The following is a 25,896-nucleotide window of genomic DNA, read 5'->3' on the forward strand; positions in this document are numbered from 1 at the left end:
CAGTGGGTTAGCTATCCAGCATTGATAAAAATTATGCAGCCAACAATCTTTTTCTCCTTTTTGCTGACTGGAGAATTACTCTTTTTTTTTCACCAGCTTCTAGTGTTTTTATAATGGTAAGCTCAAGAGTACATTCACAGTACATCGTTACCCATTCAAACTACATCATTATGAATCCAAAAGCATAGACACTGTACCTCCAGGTTATTAAAGAGAATAATAGTTTATTCTCTCTTGTGCTCAAATTATAGTATTTTTCTTTTTGATAAAACAGAACTTTGAAATTTATTCAAGAACTGTATATACAAATAGCAAATTCATTTTAATTGTAGACCCTGATACAGTTGAAACAGCAATCCTACGCAAAAAGGTAATAACCAGCACATTCAAAAAAAATTTTTTTAAACTTTTTTAGAACAGAGAAAGTACAAACCAGCCCAATTAGGACAAAGAATTATTGCAGTGTGTTTGGAGCTATTTTACAACTTTCTTGACAGTTCTTAAGTGAATCATTACAGTTGTTAAAATTAGTAGTACAGTTGTTAACTGAATAGGCTTCTCCATTGACTTTGCTTGTCAGGTCATTAAAGGTGATCACATGACCCGGGGCACTATAACCATCATAAATATGAGTCAGTTGCCAAGCCGCTGAACTTTGATCATGTGATCACGGAGAAGTTGAAACAGTCATTAAGTGTGAAAAAGATCACTTTTTTCACTGATGTTGAAGTTTTGAACTGTTACTAAATAAACTTTTGTAAATTGAGAATTATGCTAACATGTTTTTGCCAGGTGGATTTTTATGAAAAGACCCCCCCCCCAAAAAAGATACAGGAAATAAGTAATGTAATTCATACCTTGAAATGATTGACATAATTTATGACAACTTAGGTCAAAGTCATGCTATGGACCAGTGGTTCCTAACGTGGGGCTGACGGCCCATAGGGGGGCAATTTGATTTTAAATGGGGACAATTTGAACCTTGTTTAAACCAAGTTAATGACCTTTTAGGCTTCCTCCCCTTGAGTAGTTCACTTTTTGAGTAAAGTAAGAATTATATGTCACCAGGGGAGCATTAGGATTTTAGAGATACTTAGGTGGGGCATGGCCAAAAAAAGGCTGGGAACCACTGTTGTTGACAATATACACACATCCTTGTGTGTGTATATACCAAGAATATTAGAAGTCCAAAGTGTAGCTATGCATGTGGGAAAAAGCACTTATTTACTAGTTCTAAACCTCTTGTGTGGAACTTTGGAGGACAGGGGATCATTTTCTTTATTATTCACCATTGGTCAATGAATATGTACTGTATAATGAATGTGAATCGAATAAAATATTGACACTTAGTGCTTCTGATGACTAAAATAAGCAGGGGATCGTGGTCCAAAATGAAGAACTTTCTTTGGAAAGGCGAAATGGGGACCCAGGTATCACACATCAGTTGCACAAGAAGATCAAGGTATGTAAAAAGAGAAGTCACCTTCTGGTTGGTGATTCAATCATAAGGGATGTAATTTTAGGAAAGGATATGGAGGTTTTAAAAGAGATCAGGTTTCTGCCAGGTGCCACTGCCAGCAGAGACAAGAGGCATATTCTTAAGATAGTCAAGAATGCAAGTAAGGACTGTGACGTTGATGCTATTATACATCTGGGCACAAATGATCTGTCCCAAAAAGATGTACTTTCTGTGAAGAATGATTTCCAGAGCTTGGGGTATGAATTTAGTAGAGTAGGTTGGGTGCTTTATCTTTTCAGAGGTTTTACCAGTATATAAGGAACAAAAAGGGAAGGGCCAGCGTGTAGCAGAGTTTAATGTGTGGCTAAGAGTGGTGTAAAAGGGAAGGCGTTGCTTTTATTAGTCATGATGCCTGCAGCTGGTCCAATGAAAACTGCACAAAAGAGATGGTTTGCACCCATCCAAGAAAGGGACTGAGTTACTTGGCATTAAATTCACAGATTTTCTGGGTAAACATTTAAACTGAACAGTGGGGACAGAGAATTAATTGATACAGAATATTTCTGTCCCCAGCAATCTAAAACTCATAGGGTTATCAGTGCATGTAACATAGATGTTTGTGCGGGTAAGATTATCACTCCTGCTGTCAAGCAAAACCAAGCATTTAATAGTGAGTGCCATAGCTTGTGCATGAATCATACAAGTGGCAAGAAAATAGGGGCAGTCAGGCATAACACAGGTTATGTAGACAGTAAACACAGGGTCAATCAAAATGGACTCAAATGTCTATACACCAATGCACAGAGTATGAGGAATAAACAGGGTGAATTAGAAATTCAAGTAAATGAGGGCAGACACGATATTGTTGCTATCACAGAAACTTGGTGAGATGAAACCCACAAATGGAACATTCAGCTAGAAGGATTTAAATTATTTAAAAGAAATAGACCAAATAAAAGAGGAGGTGGAGTTGCACTATATATAAGAAATAACTACATATCTACAGAAATAGAGCACAACAATGATGAGAACTATCTTGAATGCATTTGGGTCAATATTAAAGGTTGGGTGGGAAATGACATTGCCCTAGGTCTATACTACAGGCCACCCAACCAAGCAGAGGAAGCAGATGAATTTTTTGCTAGTCAGCTAACTAAGGTATGTAGGAAGCACACCACAATAGTAATGGGGGATTTTAACTACCCTGACATCAACTGGGAAACAAATTCTGCACCAAGTGGAAGATCCAACAGGTTCCTAACAAACCTAGCAGACAACTTTGTTTCCCAAAAAGTAAAGAAGGGAACAAGGGGACCGGCCATATTAGACTCAATTCTCACTAACAGAGAGGAAATGAGAGAAGGTGTTGAAGCCATAGGAACCCTGGGGGCAAGTGACCATGCAATATTGGAATCCAACATTGTGCAAACACAAGTAGTAGAACAAAGTCAAACTAGAGTCTTGGATTTTAAGAGAGCTAATTTCAATAAACTTAGAGAGAGCTTGGGAAGAATCCCATGGATGAGTATCCTCAAGGGGAAAACAACTCAAGAAGCTTGGGAAATTTTGAAAAATGAGATTACAAAAGCTCAGTCTAGCACAATACCATTGAAGAAGAAAAATAACAGCTCCCAAAAGAAACCAGCATGGCTGCATAAAGAACTCTCTGACAAATTGAAAGACAAAAAAGTTAAGTATAAAAAGGTGGAAAGCGGGGGACATAACTAATACGAATAGAATATCAGCAAGTAGCCCGAGCCTGTAAAGATGAAGTAAGGAAAGCTAAGGCTCACAATGAAGAAAGGCTTGCCACAAAAGTAAAAAATAACAAAAAAGCTTCTTCCAACATGTTAAAAACAAGAAAAAGGTTAAAGAAACAATTGGTCCATTGCTGGGGAAAAGTGGCAAGAAGGTGACAAGCAACATGGAAAAAGCAGAACTATTTAACTCATTTTTTGCATCTGTCTTTATACAAGGGGATAAAACAGTCCCTATCAAAAACAGCATCACAAAAATCAGATTAGGAACACAAATTGAAATAGGGAAGAAAATGGTAAGTGAGCACCTGTTTACCCTAGATGAGTTCAAATCACCAGGACCGGACAGATTACATCCCAGGGTTCTGAAGGAACTGGCAGATGAGATCTCAGAACCACTGAACTATATCTTTCAGAAATCCTGGAGCACCGGGGAACTGCCAGAGGACTGGAAAAGAGCTGATGTGTTTCCCATCTTCAAAAAAGGAAAAATAATAGATCCAGGAAACTATAGACCTATCAGCCTGACCTCAATACCAGGAAAGGTTCTGGAAAAGATAATCAAGCAACAAAGTAATAGCCAAAAGCCAAAGTGGGTTTGTCAAAAACAGATTATGCCAGACTAATCTTATTGCATTCTTTGACAAAGTGACAAAATTAGTGGACCAGAGGAATGCATTGATATAATTTACTTGGACTTCAGTAAGGCATTTGATAAGGTAGACCATAACCTACTACTAGATAAAGTAGAAGAATGTGGGTTGGACAGCATCACCACCAGATGGATTCGTAACTGGCTGACCAACTGCACTCAATGTGTAGTCCTCAATGGAACTGCATCTACATGGAGGGAAGTATGCAGTGGAGTACCCCAAGGCTCTGTTTTAGGCCCAGTACTCTTCAACATCTTCATCAATGATTTGGATGAGGGAATAAATGGGGAACTCATCTAATTTGCAATGACACCCAGCTGGCAGGAATAGCCAACACTCCAGAAGACAGGCTTAAGATATAGAAGGATCTTGACAAACTTGAATATTGGACACTATCTAACAAAATGAAATTCAATGGTGAAAAGAGTAAGGTTCTACATTTAGGCAAGAAAAACGAAATGCACAGGTACAGTATAGATGGTACCTTGCTCAATAGTAGTAACTGTGAGAGGGATCTTGGAGTCCTAGTGGACAATCATTTAAGTATGAGCCAGCAGTGTGCAGCAGCTGCCAAAAACGCCAAAACAGTACTAGGCTGCATAAACATAGGGATAGAATCAAGATCACGTCAAGTGTTAATACCACTTTATAATGCCTTGGTAAGGCCACACTTGGATTACTGCATTCAGTTTTGGTCACCACAATGTAGAAAAGATGTGGAGACTCTAGAAAGAGTGCAGAGAAGAGCAACAAAGATGATACGAGGACTGGAGACTAAAACATATGAAGAACGGTTGCAGGAACTGGGTATGTTTAGCTTAAGAGAAAGAAGGACTAGGGGAGACATGATAGTAGTGTTCCAATATTTCAGGGGTTGCCACAAAGAAGAGGGAGTCAAACTATTCTCCATGCACCTGAGGGTAGAACAAGAAGCAATGGGTGGAAACTAATCAAGGAGAGAAGCAACTTAGAACTGAGGAGAAATTTCTTGACAATTAATCAGTGGAACAGCTTGCCTCCAGAAGTTGTGAATGCCCCAACAATGGAAGTCTTTAAGAAGATGTTGGATAGCCATCTGTCTGAAACGGTATTGGGTTTCCTGTCTAGGCAGGGGGTTGGACTAGAAGACCTCCAAGGTCCCTTCCAATTCTACTATTGTATTGTATAATAGCCCTATATGCTCCCCATAGCTCTGCTGCCCAGCTGTAGGCTCTCTTAGGTAGCTGAGTGGCTGGATGTGGGAGAGGCCAAGATCTGCAGGTACTCAGCAGAATGGGTACTCAGAAGATGGGGTCCTGCTGCAGCATCCCTGTATTGCAGAGGTTGTATCTTTGAAACTGGGTTATAAGTATCCTTTGGTGGTCTGTTGTAACTTTGAATGGCTGCTAAGCAACTGGTCATAAGCTGAGAACTGCCTGTACCTCATTTCGAGAATTAATGCAGTAAAACAAATTTCAAATGGTCTAAAAATGAACTAACAGAGAAGATAGCCGAAGCTATGAGAAAGTCATGCTAATTTAGAAATGTAAAAGGGGAGAACGGTAGCCATCTGTCTGGAACGGTATAGGGTTTCCTGCCTAAGCAGGGGGTTGGACTAGAAGACCTCCAAGATCCCTTCTAACTCTGCTATTGTATTGTATTGGGGGCCTACGATGTGACAGAATGTCAGGCTTGCCCAGCTTTCAGCTTCAACCAGATCTTTTATGTTCCATGGACTTATCATTCCAATAAGAGAATACATCATTTCCCACAGCAACAGCAACCAGTTAGTGTGGAAAATCAGACCTTTTAATGTATAATGCTTTAATGTTTTCTGTTAGCTCATTTGATGGCCTAGATCAGCACTCCTTATTTTGGTGTCCCATAGATGTGTTGGGGATTGCCAGAATTTGCAGTCATAATGACCATAGAAATTATGAAAAATGCAATTGAATTGCATTGGAGGATATTAGAGAAGCTCAGGAAATGAAATCAGCATCAAACAGAATCTAAGGTAAGAGCAATTCAAAGCATAGCTCAAGACACTTCAATGAAAAATTCAGATGGCACACCCCCTTTTTCTTAAATGTAGCATTAAAAGAATTTGTTGGGTTTCAGGGCTAAGAAAAAAATGAAACACATGATCCCTTAAATTTTCAGCTTAACTTTGTGTCCAATGGCCAAACCAGCTCTTATTCAGACCTTATAGTAAATGATGGTTATCAGAAAATTTGCTGCCAAGGACATTTAACCTTGACACTCGTCTCTTTGAATTTTTCTTCTTCTGCCTTTTTCTTAAAGAGAACAACCTCCCACCACAAAGAATTTTTTAAAATTCTTTTTTAAAAGTTATGTTTATATCTACAGCTTTTTAATAAATGGATTCATGTTTATAAAAGTAATAAATATGCTTTGCCCAGAACGCACACACCTATTTTTGTGGTTGGATAGTTACAAAATGACACTTCATTATCCAAATCATGGTTTCCGCTGGTGATTCCCACTTCCAAACTGGACTAGTCTGGTTTATAAATTGATGTTAATCAAAATGAACTCAGGAGCAAAATTCTGTATGCTTCATCCAATTTAAAGTGAAAGCTTTGTTATTCTTCCATAGTTGCAACCCTGGACATTTTGCACTTGGGGCAGCATTCATTAATATTGCAAGGAAGCAGGCTTGAAAATCTCTGTGGCAAAACCCTCCTGTTTTATGATTGGTTCACAGAAGACCTCTTTCTACTGTTAGAACAAGCAGACCCCACTTCCATATTCTTAGGCAAATTCTTCTCATTTTTAGGACATCAGTTTATAGGATTTGATGCAGAACAGCCTGATATCAAGTTAATTCCACTAATCATGACACTTCCTGTAAAATGTGATTTCTGCAATTTGATTAGTATACAACAGGATTTGTTGTAACTGGAATTCCTGATTAGTCTATAATATGTTCTTACCTGTCCATGCTTATTGAATATGTTTGATTGATTTTAATAAAGCTGATTTCTATGTATGCTATCACTGAATTACAGTATCGTATTGTAATTCTAAGCACCATGAAAAGTTATATTAAATATGTAAACTGTTGCCTTTGGGGCTGAATGGTAGAAAGTCTTCTGGCCTGTAGCGAAAAAGTTACACCTTTACCACTTTGTAGTCCCAATAACTACATTATTAGGTATCTAACTTAGCCCCAATAGGCAGCCCATTCTGTCTGCCCCCTCTATCCCAGGCCCTGCAATTATAATCATTAGTACATTATTTTGAAATGGAAAACACACTAAAATTAAGACTCAAATAAATTGAATTGTTTGTGTGAATACTCTTCCCCTAGAAGTAAAAAATCCCAACTCTGTTGATTTTTCATCACTGCCTTCACCAAAAATATGGTCCCTCACTTTCCGTGAACATTTGTAAGAGTAATATTTATCTTCTAACCAGTTTATGACTTTGGAGCTAGGTTATATATTAAATGGCTCATATAAAGTCTTCACATCTCAACTCTTTCCCACTATTTAAAAAGCAGAAACAACAGGACAAATTGTATCATGGAGATACTCCAACATCTATATTCATGACACTTGATTTTCAGGTGCCTTCCTATTCACTATTCCTGGTGTGGATCCAGTAGCAAGCTTAGTGCCAAAGTACCAAAGAAAAAATTTAGGCTTTTCCAAGAACTTTCGTTTTCTTTTTGCAGCCTAACCAGAAACCCCAAGTTTAGGACAGATGTTTTCATCCCACAGACATGTGTCAGAGATCCAAGCAAAACTATACATTTATTCCAGAATGCTAAGAATATTGCTATTATACAAATACAGTATAAATTCCAAAGTCACAAGATAAAAAAGTACAAACTCCATTTAATAAATATATCTAACCATTTCAGTTCATTCAAAATTGAAGAGGGTGGTTTCTACCTTGGATGTTTGACCCAGCAAACCATACAAACTTAGTATAAATATATTTGTACATAATACCATCTTAAGCCAATTAGAAACAAAAGAATGTGATAAACCTGCTGATGGACTACCAAGGGGCAGACAGGAGCTCCTAAAAAGAGCAAGACTACTTTTAAAGTATCTTTGTGTGTCTGCAGTTTTTTAAACCACATTGTGTGATTAACAAACAAAAAAGACCAGTCAAATACATTGAAAACCCATCTTACTCCAGCTAACTGAACACAGAAGCCCAATTGCTCTCCACCTTTGCTAGAAAGCAATACAATTTTTCATTGAAAGAATGATACTGTGAATGTGTCAGATATTAACATAAAATAACTGTTATGCTATCAGCCACCTAGGCCAGAAAAAAAATCTATAGGCAAATAAAGAATGAAATTAAATTTTATTTTGGCTGTGAACAAAGACTAGAAAAAGTGCAAAAAGAAAATCTTCTCTTAAAGAACAGAGTGTATGGAAATAAAGGAAACATTATATACACAAAATGAAAGATAGGAAAATAACTAGTATCTGATAATCTATAGATAAGCATTCATTATAAATCTCACTCTCCCTTCCTTCTCTTCAGGTTTTTGCTCCATGTAAGAATTACAACTGCTAGAGAAAGAAATGGAGAACAATTAAGGCACCAGAACAGTAGGCAAGGGATGCAATGCCTATCTCAGGAACAGGCATTCTGCTCAATGTACATCTTAGACAAGGACACTGCCATAGTTTTGGCCAGCTCCTCGTCCCTCCTGCGCTGCACCTGAGTCTTCCTGCACCACTCCTCATATTCTGGATTGGGACACTGATGATCCAGCACAGCATCATAGTGGCCATTGCTAAGCCAGCTCAACCAAATGCTGGCTCGGCTCGGATCCTCGGGGCCCAGGTAATGGGTCATGGTGGAGACGGTGGGGCTCTCGGATCTGCCTCCGGTGGTGAGGTGGATATTGACATTCAGCATTTGCCCCATGGCCAGAAGCTCAGGGTAGCCGGCCCAGGCGCCGTCTTGGGCAGCGTTGATGAGGAACTCTCCGACGTCGCCTTCGATGATGGGTGCGAAGTGCTCCAGCTGGTCGGCGATGTAGTGCACTGTTTGCTCGCGAAGATCCCCATGCAGCCGCTGGTCCCCATTGATGGCTTTGCAGACGGCCCGGTACAAACAGTTGCCGTCGGGAATTATATGGAAGCGGAAGCGGCTCTTGTGCCGCAGGTACTTGTCTTGCTTCTCCACCTCGGCCAGGTACAGCGCCAGCTTTTCGCTCCGCTCCGTCTGACGCAACTGGCTGGGGCTCGCCTCTTCGGCAACTTTCAATGTGGTGGCGGGCTGAGATTCAACTGCAAGTCCGGAGTAGGAGCCGGCTGCCGCCGCCGCTTGCAAGGCCTGGCAATGCTCGTTGAAGCGGAGACCACGATTGTTGGGCTCAGGCTGCAAGGTTGACTGGGCGGCGGCCGCGACTTCGCCCCCACTGCTCTCCAGCAGCAACCACGGGTGGGCATTGGAAGCCGCCTGCGGGTCCAGCTCCCCCACCGCTCCGACGGACTCAGAATGCGGCACCAGTTGGATGGGAACAACTCTCTCCAGCTGCCGGCGGCGGGTCATTTGCGCCGCGGAGCTGAAGACCTGCGGCTGCTGTTGCGGCTTCCTCTGGACGGGCCCCGCCGAGGGCAGCAGTTCTAAGCAAGAGAAGGCGGGCATGGTGTTGGCTGCTCCTGCTGTGACGGCACTCGCGGTCCCTCCTCCGCCACCTACGACGTCGCTCTCAATTCCAACCGGGCTTTGTCCCGCGGGCTCCGGCGAGACTTTGAACACGACTCCCGGCCCGCTGGACGCGCTGCTTCCCGCCGCCGCTGCTGCTGCCGCGGCCGGATAATGAGTGACGATAGTGCTGTAGAGCTGCATCCTCGGCTCTTTATAGGCTGTTGCGGTGGCGGCGCTCACAGCAACCCAGGAAGGCTGCAGGGGCCGGGCTAGAGAGCAACCACTGCGGCCACTGCTTTGCCGCCGCCCCTCCGTGCAAGTAGCCAGAAAGGATGAGGCGAGCGAGTAAAAATAGCCTCGGGCATCCCCGCCCCCCCCGGCGTCGCCGTCCGGAGACCGCTTCCGCCCCCTCCTCAGTTCCTCACGCGGGCGGGAAGGCGGGTCCGCAGAAACAGCGCCCCCTCCCTTCGCCCTCCCGTTTTCCTCGGGCCGCGCCGAAGCGGGAATTCCTGCTGCGCCACAGCTCTGGGCGGCTCCCTCCTCCCTTTCGCAGGCCTAGGCCCTCCTGGAAGGTACTGGAGGCCCGGCACAGGGGGAGCGGCCAGGGAAGGCCGGGCCTTGTTTACTTCCCGCCCTTCAGCACGTTGCGAGACACACGTCGCCAAGGTGGGAGGGGCTTGGCGGGAACCCAGCGGTCGCTCCTCGGCCACGTCCCCCGCTGGGGCGTTTGACAAGGCTTCCGGCAGAGGTTGGCCGAGTTTCCCTCCTGCCACAGCCGGTTGGCCAAGGTCGTTAGCCGCAAAAACGCACACGCGCGCGCGCGCACACACAAACTTGGTTCGCTGTCTCTGCCACCTCAGGAAGGGATGGGGGGGGGGGGGGAATAGGAATTACTCAGTTTGGAGTCCCAGGGGTTCGCTTTCAACGCCACGAGGAAGTTGCAGTAACAGCAAGGAGCGAAGGAAAGAGAAGAACCCCACTGGTGGGTAATAGTCAGGCACGAAGAGACAGGTGGGGACGGCCACAGAGCTAGGAGCCCGGCTTAAATACAGGGAGAAAATGCCTCTGAGCATGGTTACAATGACGAAGGAATGCAGAAAGAAATTCTACTGCCCTTCGGCCGCGTCTTGTGCTATTTTTTTAACTTTTTTAATGCAGTTGCTACTTAAAAGAAGTGTGTGTGTGTGTGAATGTTTGTGTGTGAGAGAGAAGAAATAGTATTGGGTACCCGTTTGATGGAATTGCAGAATACCAAATACATTTTCTCCTCAATTGCTTAGATTTAAAGCTTCCCCAAGTGCATGTTTTCATCTTTGAGTACTATTTGCTCTTTAATATTGCTGTTTGGCTTAAAGTCTGCTGTATCTACATACATTTAAGATGGATACCTACCAAGTCTTTTATAGCGGGGGTGGGGGGAAGTATTGCTTTATATATTAATCTTGAGGTTGTTGTTTTTTTTAGAAAATTCAGATATTTCATTGGTTTCATTCAACCTCACAACTAGTGGTGGGATTCAGAAATGTTTACTACAGGTTCTGTGGGTGTGGCTTGGTGGAGGTGGCATGGCATGGCTTGGTGGGCTAGCAGTGGAAGGATAGTGTAAAATCTCCATTCCCTCCAGATCAGCTGGGATTCAGGAGGCAGAGAAAAGATGGGGGTGGGGCCAGTTAGAGGTGGTATTTACTGGTTCTCTGAACTACTCAAAACTTCTGCTACCGGTTCTCCAGAACTGGTCAGAACCTGCTGAATACCACCTCTGCATACAAAACTCTGTATCTATAGACCCAGAACTAGTGAAATGTTGCGGTTCATGGCAGTAGTACTGTACAACACACCAGATCTAATCAAATATACTAACATCAAAATGCCCAGTATCACAGATTTCATCAACCTCTACCTTACTACCTACTTTCAGGTTGATAAACAAATATACCAGCAAATCAGAGAAACACCCATGTGATCACCACCTTCAAGAGTCATGGCAGAGACTGAAATGCAATGTCTAGAAACTACAGTACTCCCACACTTGCAACCAAAAGTATGAATCTGGTATGTAGACAACACCTTTGTTATAATAATAAAAAAGAACTACATGACAACATCTTCAAAGAAATAACATTCACAAGGAAGAAGAAAGCAACCCTAACCTACCTAGCTATCCACATCAGCAAAGGAAATGGCATCTTTGAAATACAAGTCTATCGAAAACCAACTAAGTATTTCCCTTCCAAAGTAACAAGCCATCTTCTCCCAAAAGGAGCTGTTTAAGAACATTATTCAGACGAGCACAAACACAATGCAGAACACCAGAGAACAGAGATAAACTGCCTATACAATATAGGCAACACAGGTAATTATACATCACTGAAACCCACAATTTCAAAATATGTTAAGTAAACCAAAAGAACCAATAGCCATTAAGAGGCACATACGGATAAAGCACATTTACACATGGATTCAAAAGAGACAATTAAAAAAATTAAAAATAAAACAAAAATGCGGACTGGCCCCCAAAACAGGAGCAAACCCCACTACTTATTAGCACTGAAGATGTTACCTATAGAAGTCTGGAATGAAACATCTGCAAACAAACAGCACCGAAGATTCTAGAAAATTAAAATAGGTTATATGTAATAAATTAGGGATATGTTGATGCTGAATTACAAGTGCTGCTTTCCTTTGAAGCTGCAATAGCTCCTGGTTGAGCAGCAAAACTAAGGAAGTAGTTTACATTTGTCAATATAATCCATATTTTTCCAACAATATTAATCTAGACACATTTCTATCTCCCACACAAAAGTATACAGGAAATGATAGTGTGTTTTACATTTATTTTAGGGGTGAATGTATACCTAAACAGAAACATATATCCCTATAATTCCCTAGTGGAAAGTGAAAATTTTAGCCCAGTATAGCTGCTTAATATATATGGTGCTGTGCCTGATCAGAAGGAATTACACCGAATTTGATTGATCTTGTTAAGAAGCTGAATCATGATAAATACTTTGATGGGAAACTATGAGAAGTTATTAATGCTATGTAGCTAAGAAGTTCAAAAACAACTCTGAAGAAACCATAATTGCACACCAAATAATTTAAACATTTTTGTCAAGGAAAATCCCTATCCTTGGCCATCAGTAATTCATCTCCACTTGAAGGGCATTTTTTATCTTCCTTTTTGGAAAAAAACAAAACATCTAGAAACCCCTGGTTTGGGGCTAAAGTCTGCTTGAAGGACACTTTTTATCTTTTAAAAAAATATCTAGAAGTTGCTATGCACAAGCAATTTGATTACTTGACAAATTGATGACAAACTGTTACCTGCTTTCTTTTTAGAAAGAACCCCTGCTCCAGTGATTATTTGGGAGTGAAAGTAAAAAAAAGTTAGGTTCCATTGTTAATTATTCAAAGCAGCAGGATTAACTCTTTCTTTATGAATCAAGTTTATAGTTTTTAATATAATGAGATGTAAATTGATATTTATCTAATAATAGTCAAAAATACTGCCATGTGTTCTGATTCTATTGTAACATAAACCAAAATCTAGTTATTTTCTTTACTGATTGCATATTTATTGTCAATTAGAATTAGATATTGGTATAAGTATATTGTCCTTTAACATGCAATTTGTGAACTTTTAGTTCAAAAAGTAAACTAAAGTGAAATCTACCATTATCTTATACTGCTTATCATAAAATCCAAGAATTGGAAAGGATCTGGAATTCTAGTCCAATCCCAAGAACGAATCCTGATATCATTCATACAAATGACTGTTCAATTTTCACTTCCAAACCTCTAGTGATGGAACTTTCCGGGAGGATGTTGAAATTGATGAGATATCCAAATTGATATTTATTTTTTTAATAAAATAACGTGCATTATGTTATTGAAAAATCCCAAAGTTCAATGGAATTCTTCAATAAGAATTAATCAGATTTTAACTTAAGGCATTAAAATATATCATAATGCTGCCCCTTCTCAGCCATTTCAGTGAAAAAGCACAATTAGTGGCTTTTCATCATATTAAATATCCCAAATTGAACCTAAATATCTTATAATATTCCTAATTTTAAATTACATTGAAAGCATTTTAATTTTGAACCAAAGCAAATTCTATGTTAAGTCTAGTCCCGCCCATTTTCTGAAATGTGCATATCTAATATCTCATTCAGACCAAGTATGGCTTACATGTACTAATGATTTGCATATTTTTCTGCAACATGAAGATATTCTGATGTGTTAGGATTGAAACACCAAGAATTTTCAGTCCATGGGAATTTTGGCAACCTCAGAAACACTTGCTGCTATCACTGCTGTTACTGAGTCAATAAACCTCCTTTCCAACTGAAACCTGCCTCAAATATTTTGTCTCCCTACATTTCTCTCCCAGATTGGAATAAAACACAGACCGGATTTAACTTCCAACACAAAACAAGCAAGACAAAAAAGTACATTGGGAAAGAAAGAAACCTAACACCTATAAACATATTATCTCCCACACTGATTAATACATCATTATATCACCCTTGGCAAAACAAGCTCAAAAATTTTTAAACTACCGTTTGCAAATTGCTAGTCTGTCATCTATATACAATATTGATTACAAAACAGTTAGCAGCAAGAACAATAATTATAAGGACAAAATGTACTATCTTAACAAACTACGCTTTTACAACATGGAGCACGCCTTCTCTCAGGCCCTTCAACTGCCTATCATAGACACTCCAATAGCCCCCCTGGCCAATGCTTCTTCAGTCGTATTAGGGGACGGGGCTGATAAGTTGAAACCGGAGGACAAGCGGGCAGAGCTTACACTGCGTAAGAACTTCAACGCTTCTGCGTGGGCAGTTAAGTCTGCTGCAGCTGCTTCTTATTTCAACCAATCAACAGTCATGTGGCTCCGTCAGTTGCAGGATCGCATCCCTGTTCAGGACGAGTGCCTCCATATCAGGACATCAATAAAATTATTGCTGCCACCCAGTTTTTGGCAGATGCAACCCTGGATGTAGTCAAATACTCGTCCTGGGCTCTGGCTACCTCGGTGACTTTCAGACGGTTGCTCTGGTTACGTAACTGGCAAATGGACAATAAGTCCAAGTGGAGCTTGGTGGCTGCCCCATTTACTAAACCCCATTTACTAAACTATTCGGTGACTGGAGCCAATTCCCGTAGAGAATAAGGATAAGAAAAAGGTTCTACCCACTAACTCCAAGAAGACGGACAACCGTCTGCCCTCTTACTGTAGACAGTCCTTCAAAGCCCCAGAGCAGGAGTATAATCAGCAGAGATATGCCCCCTATAGGTCTGATAGGCAGTTCCAGTGGCCCTACTATCAGGACAGGGGCAGCTATCAGAGTCAGTCCAGGTGGCCCCTTTGTGGGGGGGGGGCTGCCCCTTCTGCAAAGGGAAATGACTGCAATCTGGAGCTTCCCATAGGAGGCCGCCTGGAACTCTTTGCAGATCAGTGGGACCGCATCACGTCAGATGCCTGGGTAAGGGCCACAGTCAGGAACGGACTCAGGCTGGAATTCCTCTCCAGACCCCCGACCTTCAGAACCTTTCCACTATCACGTGATCCGGAATGCCGTTGGCTGATGTCTCTAGCCATACAACATCTGCTAAGCATCAGGGCGGTAAAACTGGTCCCGGAGATGAAATGCGGGTTGGGTCCCTACTCCAACCTGTTTATTGTTCTGAAGAACTCAGGGGGCTGGAGAGCCATACTGGATCTCAAATGCCTCAATCAGTACCTGGTGTACAGACGATTCAAAATTCATCCCTCAAGTCCATTCTGCAGGGCATCAGGCGGGGGGACTATCTAATATCAGTGGATCTGACAGAAGCATACCTCCACATCCCCATCCTTCCCTCCCATCGCAGGTTCCTCCGTTTTTCCCACAACGGACTCCACTTTCAGTACAGGGCTCTTCCCTTTGGATTAGCTTCGGCCCCACGCACATTCACAAAAGTTCTGGTGGCACTGGCGGCTCACCTCCGATCGGTCCCAGTGAGGCTTCAATGCTACTGAGATGACATGCTTGTGCAAGCACAATCCCGCTCCCAAGCCGTTCACGATCTCGAACTCACCATTCGGACCCTAGAGGCCCTGAGGTTTTCGGTCAACTTCCACAAGAGCCATCTCTCGCCCTCCACAAGGATTCTCTATCTGGGGACAATGATAGACTCCTTAGAGGGCAGGGCCCGCCTATCCTCAGAGCGGCTAGTCAATCTGCAGGCCCTGGCAAGGCAGGAGCGTGCAAGATGATCCGTTTCCATCCTGACCTTGTCCCACCTACTGGGCAAGATGGTGTCATGCATAGGAATTGTCCCTTGGGCACGGCTTCATTCCCAAGCTCTGCAGTGGGCCCTCATTTCCTTTCAGCGACAGCGCATGAGTAACTCTCCGTGACTCATCCATCTGCCGGTGGACCTGCGTCTTTCACTGCGATGGTGACTGTCCCCAGCTCTGCAATGCAGCTCGGAGATTTGGGAGCCGGAGTGGGTGACCATCACTACTGACGCGAACCTCTTCAGTTGGGGAGCGCTCATGGACTCCAGGATGGCTCAGGGTCGCTGAACCCGGTCGGATTTTCATCACAATATAAACTGACTGGAGCTGAAGGCCGCCCGACTGGCATTGCAGCTGTTCACGTTCGATAGGGGGCCAGCGTGTTCTGCTGATGATGGACAATGTGGCTGCAAAGGGTCACATAAACCATCAAGGGGGAACTCTTTCCAGAGCCCTGTGGCTGGAGGCACTGAAGCTCGATTCCTGGGCGGAGAGGCACCTGGCACGGTGGTGTCGGAGCACATCTCGGGTGTGGCCAATCACCAGGCCGATTGATTGAGCCACGCAACTGTGGACCACGAGGAGTAGCAGATTCTACCCGAGGTCTTCCAGAAGATCTGCCTGAGGTTCGGTGACCCATTGGTGGACCTGTTCGCAACCCCGACGAACGCTCAGCTCCTGAGATTCTTCTCTCGGTTCCCGTCCCGGGCCGCAGAAGGGACAGATGCCCTCCAGAGCAGATGGCCTCCCGGTCTCTGGTATGCCTTCCCCCTGCTCCCTCTGATTCTGGGGACCCTAAGGAAAGTGATAGTAGAAAGGGCAGACATCATCCTGATAGCGCCCCATTGGCCCAGAAGGCCTTGGTTTGTGGACCTCGTCCAGCTCTCCATTTGTTCCCATGGAGGATTCCCCGGGAGGAGCTCTCCCTGCTCCAGGGGGTCTTAGTCCATCTGGAGCCCAGTGACTCCACCTGACTGTCTGGCGCTGGAGCAGAGCCTCCTGAGGAGTGCCAATCTGTCTGCCAGAGTCATAGCAACCATTGAGGCACCCAGACTCCCCTTCACCACACAGATTTATAATTCCACGTGGGCGGCGTTTGTCAAATGGTGCAGCCACTTCGGATCTGTCCCACTGAGGCTTTGGTGGCCCAAGTTCTGGAATTTCTCCAGAGTGGTTTGAACAGAGGTCTCTCCCATAACACTCTGTGGCACCACGTGGCCACCCTAGTTTTGGTTCTCCCAGGGGACGGTCATTCGTCCCTGACTCACCATCCCCTGACCAAGAGATTTTTGAGGGGAGCTGCTAATTTACAGCCCCTCTGGTCCATAGGTTTCCTACGTGGGACTTCCCCCTAGTTCTTAGAACCTTGACGGGAGCTCTCTTTGAACCTTTGCCCACTGTCCACCTTATGTTCTTGTCCCTTAAGGTTGTATTCCTGGTTGCCGTAACTTCGGCCAGGCGCATTTCTGAGCTGGGGGCTCTGTCCTCCCAGGACAACCTCTGCCAGTTCCACCAGGATAGGTGGTTCTACGATTGGACCCCGCATTTCTTCCAAAGATCAATTCGCCCTTCCACTGGGCGCAGGAGGTTATCCTTCCCAACTTTTTTCCAGATTCATCCAATGAGAGGGAGCGCCTATGGCACAGGCTGGATGTGCATCGCGCCTTACGCATCTATCTAAGGTGCACATCTGCCTTTCGTAGGTCTGAGGCCCTGTTCATTTCTTTTCAACCGGGCTCCCTAGGGACCAGGGTTTCCTCTGCCACCATTGGCAGGTGGTTGCAACAGGCCATTTCCTCGGCCTACGAAGCCTTGGGCCGTATCCCCCCTTCGGGGATCAATGCCCACTCCACTAGGAGTGCGGCCATTATGGCGGCGTGGGCCTCGAGGGCCCCATTCGAAGACATCTGTCAGGCAGCTGCTTGGTCTTCCCTTACACCGTTTATCTGCCACTACTGGCTGGATGCCTTCGCATCAACCGAGGCCTCCTAGGGCGTAGGGTTCTACAGCAGGTAGCGACTGCTCCTCCCCCCGAATCCTAGTGGGTTTCCTTCCCAGGAACTGGAACTTGAGTATGTCCCATGAGTCGTTCCTCTCTCAAGTCTATCGGAAAAAGAATGTTGGTCCTTACCTGAATGTTTCTTTTCGGTAGACGAGAGGGAGGGGCTACCTCCCACCCCATTATAAGTTAGAGTTAGTCGGGGTGAGGTGCGGGAGGGTGGATTTGCCTTGTTGTGTCTGTTTGTGTTTTGGCAGCGTTTATGGCCAACTTCGAGGAAGTGGGAGCCAACAGGGAAAGAAGGATGTTAAAAGGATTTCGCTCAGTCTTTGGACCAATCTGGCTGTGAGAATATTCCATAAGTCACCCCTCCCTCTCATCTACCGAAAAGAAACGTTCAGGTAAGGACCAACGTTCTTTTTCTACAAGTGGGTTACAATGTTCTCCATCCATTCTCAAGTTGGAATAAAACTACCTGTATAAAGGTTCATGTCCTCATTGCAGATCATTTTGACTCCTCTCCCTTTATTCCCAGTTGCTATCAATTCCCAGAGTTTCTTCCAAGGTGACAAAACCTAATGGACTTCAAAGATTTTGAGGCTGCCTTTGGATTGTGTCAGGGGATAAGCTAACAATAATTGCAAGAGCTGAGAGGAGTGGAGGAAGACTGAAGGTATGGTACCATACTGCTGTTGGTTTTGCTTCATCATTAAACTTTCTTTCCAAAGAACGTCCATGTTGTTTCCAGTGCCTTTCTCCCAACTTGGAACTGAACTAAATGGATTTTCCTTCCAACAGTACCATAGTTAAGTGCAAGTGGGAACATGGCTGACATAACTCTTTTCTCAGTCATCTGGCCTTTTAATGCTCTAAGGCACTGACGTAAGGAAAGAATGCAACGGGAAGCATGCAACAGAAGGAATGTTGAGGGGCAACAGATGCATTTAACTATATTCTTGGTCACCACATAGTACTTGCCCTTCATTCCTAGTATATGTTATCTTTTGCTGTTGCAAAATGAAACTAAAGTACTACAGACTACAAAAATGAAGAACTAACTCGGTCCTTTCCCTTTCCCTTCTCCTATTTTGCGAGATCACATGGGATTAAATCATGTGACTATTTTTTATTCCACTGTATTTCTCAATCTTGGCAACTTTAAGATGGCAGGACTTCAACTCCCAGGATTCCTCAGCCAGGCTTGCTGGAAGTTGAAATCTGCCAAATTGCCAAGGTTGAAAAATACCACATTAAGATGTTAAATCAGAAGTTAAGAGCAAATACTTTATTCTTCATTTAAATATTAGTTGATTTAGACATAGCAATGAAATAATTCCAGTTACCTTCATGTGGTCATAAACACCACATAATCTTTGTAATCATTTTTTCAAGAGACTAGCTGATGGCTTTGAAATCTATGCTTTGGAATGCTAACAATCATTCAACAATATTTCTCAGTACTCTGTAATACTTATGCCTTCTTCCCAATATTTGGTACTATTTCAAAGTTCATAACTTCCTTGAAAAGTATTAGTGTTTGTAGCATGAAATAAAACTACTTTTTTAATATAAAATTTTCACAATTGGAAAACAACATATTTAAAGAATGTGAAGTAATTCTTGATGTGACTTCACTGACAATGTGCTATGACATTATGTTCTCTCCCAAATAATCCGTCTGAATGATTCAGTGTAAAAGTAATCCGTAACATTCCCTTGTATCCTAGCAACTAGCCTGGCAGGCTTGGCATCTCTAGGAAAGCAATACTTTCAGAATGAGTGACAGTGACATCATAGCAAATCAGGCAAAGTAGAAACAAACTTTTTGTTTAAAGAAACAGGCTTACAATTTTTCAATATGTTCACCAAGTAGTAGTAAAAATATCAAATATTTAGCTTTTGGCAGACTTCAGGTGGTTTGCAGAGTCTCTATAACACCTATATTTGTTGCAAACTAATGCAAACGAAAAATAGGTGAAAGAATATGCCAGATTGATAAACAGATTGCTATCGGAAAAAATACTTTACAAAAGTTTCCTCTTATATAAAGCAATCAGGGCAGGTTTAAAAAAGATAGAACATTAAACATGATTACAGGAATGTGAAAAGGTATACTTTACTTCATATATTGTATTTGCATTTACTGAACTGTAAATTAATTTCCTTTTTTGGTTCTAGAGTTCGGATATTAAGAGTTAAAACAATGTCGAGAAAGGACTGTCTTTGCAAAATGGCTGTCAAAAGGAATGCAATGAGGCAGTGGTGGGATTCAAATAGTTTAACAACCACTTCTGTGCCCTAATGATATTTTCCAACAACCAGTTCACCAAACTGCTCAGAAAATTAACAATAGTTTCTCCCGAAATGGTGCAAACTGGCTGAATCTCACCACTGCAATGCCATCCACTCCAGTAAAATATCATACTTTAGGTTGATTAGTAGCCATTAGCAGAATAGACAAAAATTGAAGTTTTTGTATGAAAACTGCTATCTTTCTGTCAGCTTTTTCTTCTACTCTGCAATTTATGCAAAAAACAAAACAAAAAAACGGTACTCTTCTGTTGGAATTACAAAAGAAAACATTATTACATACTTAAGCATAGTTTAATCTTGCTAATCAAGAAAACACGTATCCTACAATTATGTTTCCACTACTGGCATAGTAAGAACTGATTCATGGGTAGAATTTAAAGAGCTGCATAGATTATATGGGAATTAAACCAGCACTGTGTACAAAGCCAGTGGCAAAACATTCATATCCAGTGATGTCAGCCTGCATTAAGATTGCTTTTCTCTCACTAACAAATTCTACAAACGTAACAAATTGACTCTGCATTTGACAAGAAAAAATATGCTTTATTTGCCCTCCTGTTTAAAAAAATCTGTTTTTTCTCACTTTCATGTTCCTATCTCAGTTTTTACATCTATTATCTATTAACAAATCTTATTAGTGGAGGTGTCACTATATTTTGTAAATACCTTGTACATATCAGCTCTATAATAAGTAGTAGTCACAGTAGAAGCAACAGTACTTCATATTACAAACTAACGGCTGAGTTGATTCAAGTCAATATTTGTTTTAATTATGTTTTGAAGACATAATAATATGTTACTTTCACTTATCACTAAAGCTTCAGACCTGAGGTTTTCAATGTGATTGCCTTGGGGGAGTGACCTGCGTGAGCCTCACCTGGTGACCTTGGGTTACCTGTCCAATTGACTTGCTAATTTCCACCAGGACACCACAATGCCAGCCATTCTGTGAGAGGGCAAGCCATAAACACACTCCTGGTAGCCATAGAGCCTATAGTATATATCAAAATGAGTTTCCCCCAGTCAAGAAAAATAAAATATCTGAAAACCCACAATTATTAAATTGATAAAATATAGTAAGCCAAATCCAAAGAAACTACCTTATGGCTTTGTAAGGCATAATCTTAATTTTATCATCTCTTTCTCCAAGAATTAGAAAATCATAGGGGTAGCTCATTACAATATTTCATTTATTACTAAGTAGAAGAGAATAAACCTCCAAACATGTATTTCCCCTTTGTACAAAAAAAAGAGTTGGACATTAATCACTTCTGCCAAGATTAATCTCTTTATCTTCAGTTTAGCAGGTTGGACATGTGTAATATTCTAGTGGCCATCAAGGTCAATGCCTGCATAAACAACTTCTCAGACTAGGAAAGGATGATATTAAAGGAGTAAATGAAGAGATTATGAGACAAGTACTATGGCAACAAAATGACATACAACAAAGTGTCCCGGCCTAAAGGGCAACATTTTTTTAAAGCAATAAGTTATTTTTTTTCCAGGAAATCTTGTGACACCCATGTTGGGCTGGGGAATTTTGGGAATTGTAGTTTATACTTACTAAAGATTTTAAAAATACTGGTCTATATAACAATGGATATTTAAGTCAAGGATACTTGCTGGTACTAAGTAACAAGGACAACACAAGCCAAACACATAATTAAGCCTAATAATTAAGTAAATTATTACTTCACTGAGTTTACAAACACATCATATTCCTTTTATCAAATCATTTTCTATATTTTATTACTTGTGGAAATTTAATTTAAAAATATAACTTGCTGACTTCCTTAGTAAAATCCCGAGTTTATAACACACCTCAGTCTTATTAATTTCAACAACAGCAAAAGATTTCATTTAGATCAATAGAACCCAAACTATTAGTGCTGGCTTTCAAAAATGTCCAAACTAGCAGTGAGAAATGGAACTCTAATTGTGCTGCGGTCTAGTGGCCACTTGAATGTTTTCAGGCATGATTTCCTTACCCTTAGTAGTCCGGGTTATTTATGCCTATTTTTTTTTAAAAAAATCCATAAGTACTACATTCTTACTCGATAAAAAGTAAGCCTTCACTGAGCTCAGTGACAATGACTTGGGAAAATGTACTGTGTTTTTAAAAAAAATATAGGCACAAGTAAGGACATCATGCCTGAAAACATTCAAGTAGTCACTAGTTTGTACCATAGTTAGAGTTCCAATTCAATATTTGTCTGATCCATGTAAAAAAAAATGGAAATCACTTCTGTTTTCTTTCCTTTTTGCTGCACTTTTGGCTTTGTTTCTTTTTTCTTTTTGCTTTACTTTTTTCTTTCTTTTAATTTTTGTTAATTTTTATATTTCTTGTTTAAAATTCTAATATGGTTATTTAGAGAGAGAGAGAAAAAAAACCAAAGATGGAAAGTCCCCATGTCCAGAAAATACTACAGTCCAAACCAATAGGTCTTATGAGGGCTGTCTTTGAACTTGTTCTCCCTACCTACCGGTACATCTCAGAAGCATCCATATACCAAGACCAAACTTCAGCAGCATTGTTTGGAGGAGCCAGGGTTGAAATGTACAACTGAGTGTCATCAACATACTGATGTTATCTAACTCCATGCTGATGGAATACTCTACCCAGTGGCCTCATTTAGAAGTTAAATTGGAGAAGGGGCAGAACCAGTGCTTTGCAAAGCAGGAACCTTCAGCTACATCTCTAGATTGATGGTACCAAAACTATATTGCAGTGGGCAGCTATTTTTTTTTTCGGAGTAAGAGCCAGAAAGTGAATCTATACACCCAGCTTTAATTCTTTTGAAGTCAGCTATCAAGGGTGGCCATCTTCACTGAGTTGCACGGATGAAACAGTATTTATATACAAAGCAGTTTTTGAGTTACAATGGCAATTGGTATCAGAATTTCTGCCACTAAGCGATACTGTCATAAAGCCCATTGTCTCATGAGCCTATCACTTAGCAATGGCAAACCTATTAGTCTCAGCTGCTGTCCTAATCTCTGGACTGCACAAGTTGCTGAGCAGGAAGTAGTGGAAGTCACAGGCAAGCAGCATAGAGAGGTGCATAGATGTTGCAGGGTATGGGTGGTACTATAGGCAGGTGCCACAGTGTAGCTGGGAAACTGGAGGCCACTGGGACTGTTGGCCACCAGTCCATGGAATCTTGTACTCTGTAGCAATAGCACTTAGACTTACATACCGCTTCACATTGCTTTTACAGCCCTCTTTAAGTGGTTTACAGAGTTACATATTGCTTCCAACAATCTAGATCCTTATTTTACCCACTTCGGAAGGATGGAAGTCAACCTTGAGTCTATAATGGAACTTCTCAGGAGAAAAAATGATGGATAATCTTATGGGACTGACCTTCCACACTTGTTTCCCCATCTGTGCTTATAGGAACGTGGCAGGGAAGGTGTAAATGGCAGTTCTGTGATTGTGGGATACTGTAACCATCATAAGTGGAAGCCAGTTGCCAAGTCCCCAAAATTGCAGTCAAGTGACTGCAGCAATGCTACAATGGCTGGAACTTTAGTCTGGTCAGAAATATGACTCATTCAGTATTGTCATCTTTGAATGGTCACTAAACAAGTTGTCATAATCCAAGAATTACCTATATAAACAAATTTCCTTTTTCTGCACATTCTGTTGGCTAAATATTACAGAGATAGCAGATAATTTATTAATTATTGGTACTAAAAACAAGGTGATAGGTTACAATGGAAGAAGAAATGCTTTAATTATTGAGAAAAAGGCATTTTAGCTAGTGCAGTTAGCTTGTCCTTCTGTAATGCGAGAGAAGGAGAAATTGAACTGAAATATTGTCTTTTACACCATTGAAATTAAAAGTACATTAATACAGTAATGTGGACGGTACTAGTGAACCATCAGACACTTTTTTATTAGTTAAGATTAAGGGTCAAACAACATACAGCTCAAATTTTAAAAATGGGCCATCTGACTGTTGTTTTTAAATGCATGATAAGGAACCTATTAAATCCCTTATTTCTCCTCTCCAAAAATATTATTAGTTTAGCTAGAAGAAAAAGATAAATAATTTATGAGTCTTTAAATTTTTCCAATTTATTAACTATTAGCACTAAAAACATAGAAGACAAAATAATTTAAGGGAGAGGAGACACAGTAATAGGAAAGACAATAATTTCAGGGAGAGGGTTTTTTTAACGAGGGATTAGATCAGAAAGAAAGAGTAAATTCCTTTTCACATGATGATGATGCTTTAAAGGTGAAACTATCCATAGTTCTTTTAAAAGCATTTAAACTGAAATCTGATAACAGATATTTTACGTCACTGCCTATTTTAGCTCTTAGTTAAACTTTTGGAATGTACTGGAACTTTGCTGCCGTAACTTCTCTGTCCACTAAAAATAATTGCTTTTAGTTCTTTGCTATCATTTCACACTTGTCAGATGACATATTGAAGGAATTGTGCTGACAATGTACCCATTAATCATCACATAAGAAATCGTCACCATGATAGCCCCTAGTAGCCGATGTATAAAGGTTGATGAATAGTGTCAAGCAGAAGTATGGTCATCAAATAAGAAATATGATCATTCTATAAATGTGTATACAAATAAAAGGTATGGTTTCTAAATATAAACAATAGAGAGCATATCTCTTAGCTCTTTTTCAAGAGAGAGAGAGAGAGAGAGAGAGAGAGAGAGAGAGAGAGAGAGAGAATAGATGAGAGAGAGATCAGAGAGAGAGCTATATGGGGAATGGATAAATAGATGATGGATGGATGAATGATAAATTTTTTATTTCTTAATCCATATTATTTCTAGTTCATTATTTCTTTTAGAAAAAAATGAAATTCTACACTCATTCATTATACCCTATTGATAGTATTTGATTTAGTAATAAGCATAAATTATAATCCTAAACAAAATTGTATCGAAAGCCAAATTATTAGAAAGTCTTGGAATGAAATTCCTACAGATTTAGTGCGATGAAAAGCCATATTAAACATGGCTTACTTCTAATATGTGTTTACATTTGTAGGCATAGAATGCAACTGTCATCCACATTATTTAGGAGAAAGCATACATATAATTTGATAGGCTGCAATTCTAACAGTCATAAAACACTTTCTTGAGCATGAATTGAACTGAACACAGTTGAAGCTTCTTCAGAATAAACAAAGGTCAAATGTAAAATTATCTTCTTTATTATATAATTTCTCAATAGCCTAGGCAAGTAAGTGTCTATGCTGGAACAGTACAATAAGACCTCTAGCAAAAATGTGTCCAATTGCATAGTATAAAAATATTTCTATAATAAATAAGATTTTGGGTGTGCTTCACAACTCTGTATACATTCTATTCTCAGAGTCAGCAAAAGAAGCTTTTAACAATGAAATAATATATGTACAAACAATATTTATTGTTAAGTAATTAAGCTCCCCATTAGGAGAGCGAGTATGCAGAGAAGCGTAATGAGAGTGATATGGAATAACACGCACAAACCAGCATACAGAGACACTGAATAGTATAAAAATATAGTAGTTTACTATGTAGAAATATAGAAGTATTCAGAGTCCGGTTAACAGTCCAAGTCATACACGGTTCAGTAATTCAGTTATCAAAATAGTCAGTCTAGCACACAAAATTGGTTTGGTTTGGTTTATTCAATTTATAGACCGCCCCCTCTCCCCGTAGGGACTCGGGGCGGTGTACAGACCGTTTATGTTCAAAACAACAAAACATAACATAAGACATCAGACACAACAACGCACACATACCGTCTGTGTATAAAACCCAAAACCAATTTAAATAAT

At 41.1% G+C, this 25,896-nt stretch overlaps 2 protein-coding genes across 2 annotated transcripts in view; one reads left to right on the forward strand and one right to left on the reverse strand.

The window, feature by feature from the left end:
- Positions 1 to 7,598: 7,598 nt before the first annotated feature.
- Positions 7,599 to 9,836, reverse strand: OTUD1 (OTU deubiquitinase 1). The gene has a single exon (XM_081932632.1). The coding sequence runs from the start codon at positions 9,693 to 9,695 to the stop codon at positions 8,469 to 8,471; it is 1,227 nt and encodes a 408-aa protein (XP_081788758.1). The 5' UTR covers positions 9,696 to 9,836; the 3' UTR covers positions 7,599 to 8,468.
- A 267-nt stretch (positions 9,837 to 10,103) lies between these two features.
- Positions 10,104 to 25,896, forward strand: part of LOC309401600 (uncharacterized protein C10orf67 homolog, mitochondrial) — a gene marked incomplete at its 3' end in the record, with an annotated part of 88,261 nt that continues 72,468 nt past the window's right edge. The window contains exons 1-2 of the mRNA XM_081970666.1: positions 10,104 to 10,476; positions 11,413 to 11,546. The remainder of the gene's footprint in view (positions 10,477 to 11,412; positions 11,547 to 25,896) is intronic.

The sequence above is a fragment of the Natrix helvetica genome (assembly GCF_964273705.1).
Source record: "Natrix helvetica genome assembly, chromosome: Z".
Lineage (NCBI taxonomy): Eukaryota > Metazoa > Chordata > Lepidosauria > Squamata > Natricidae > Natrix > Natrix helvetica.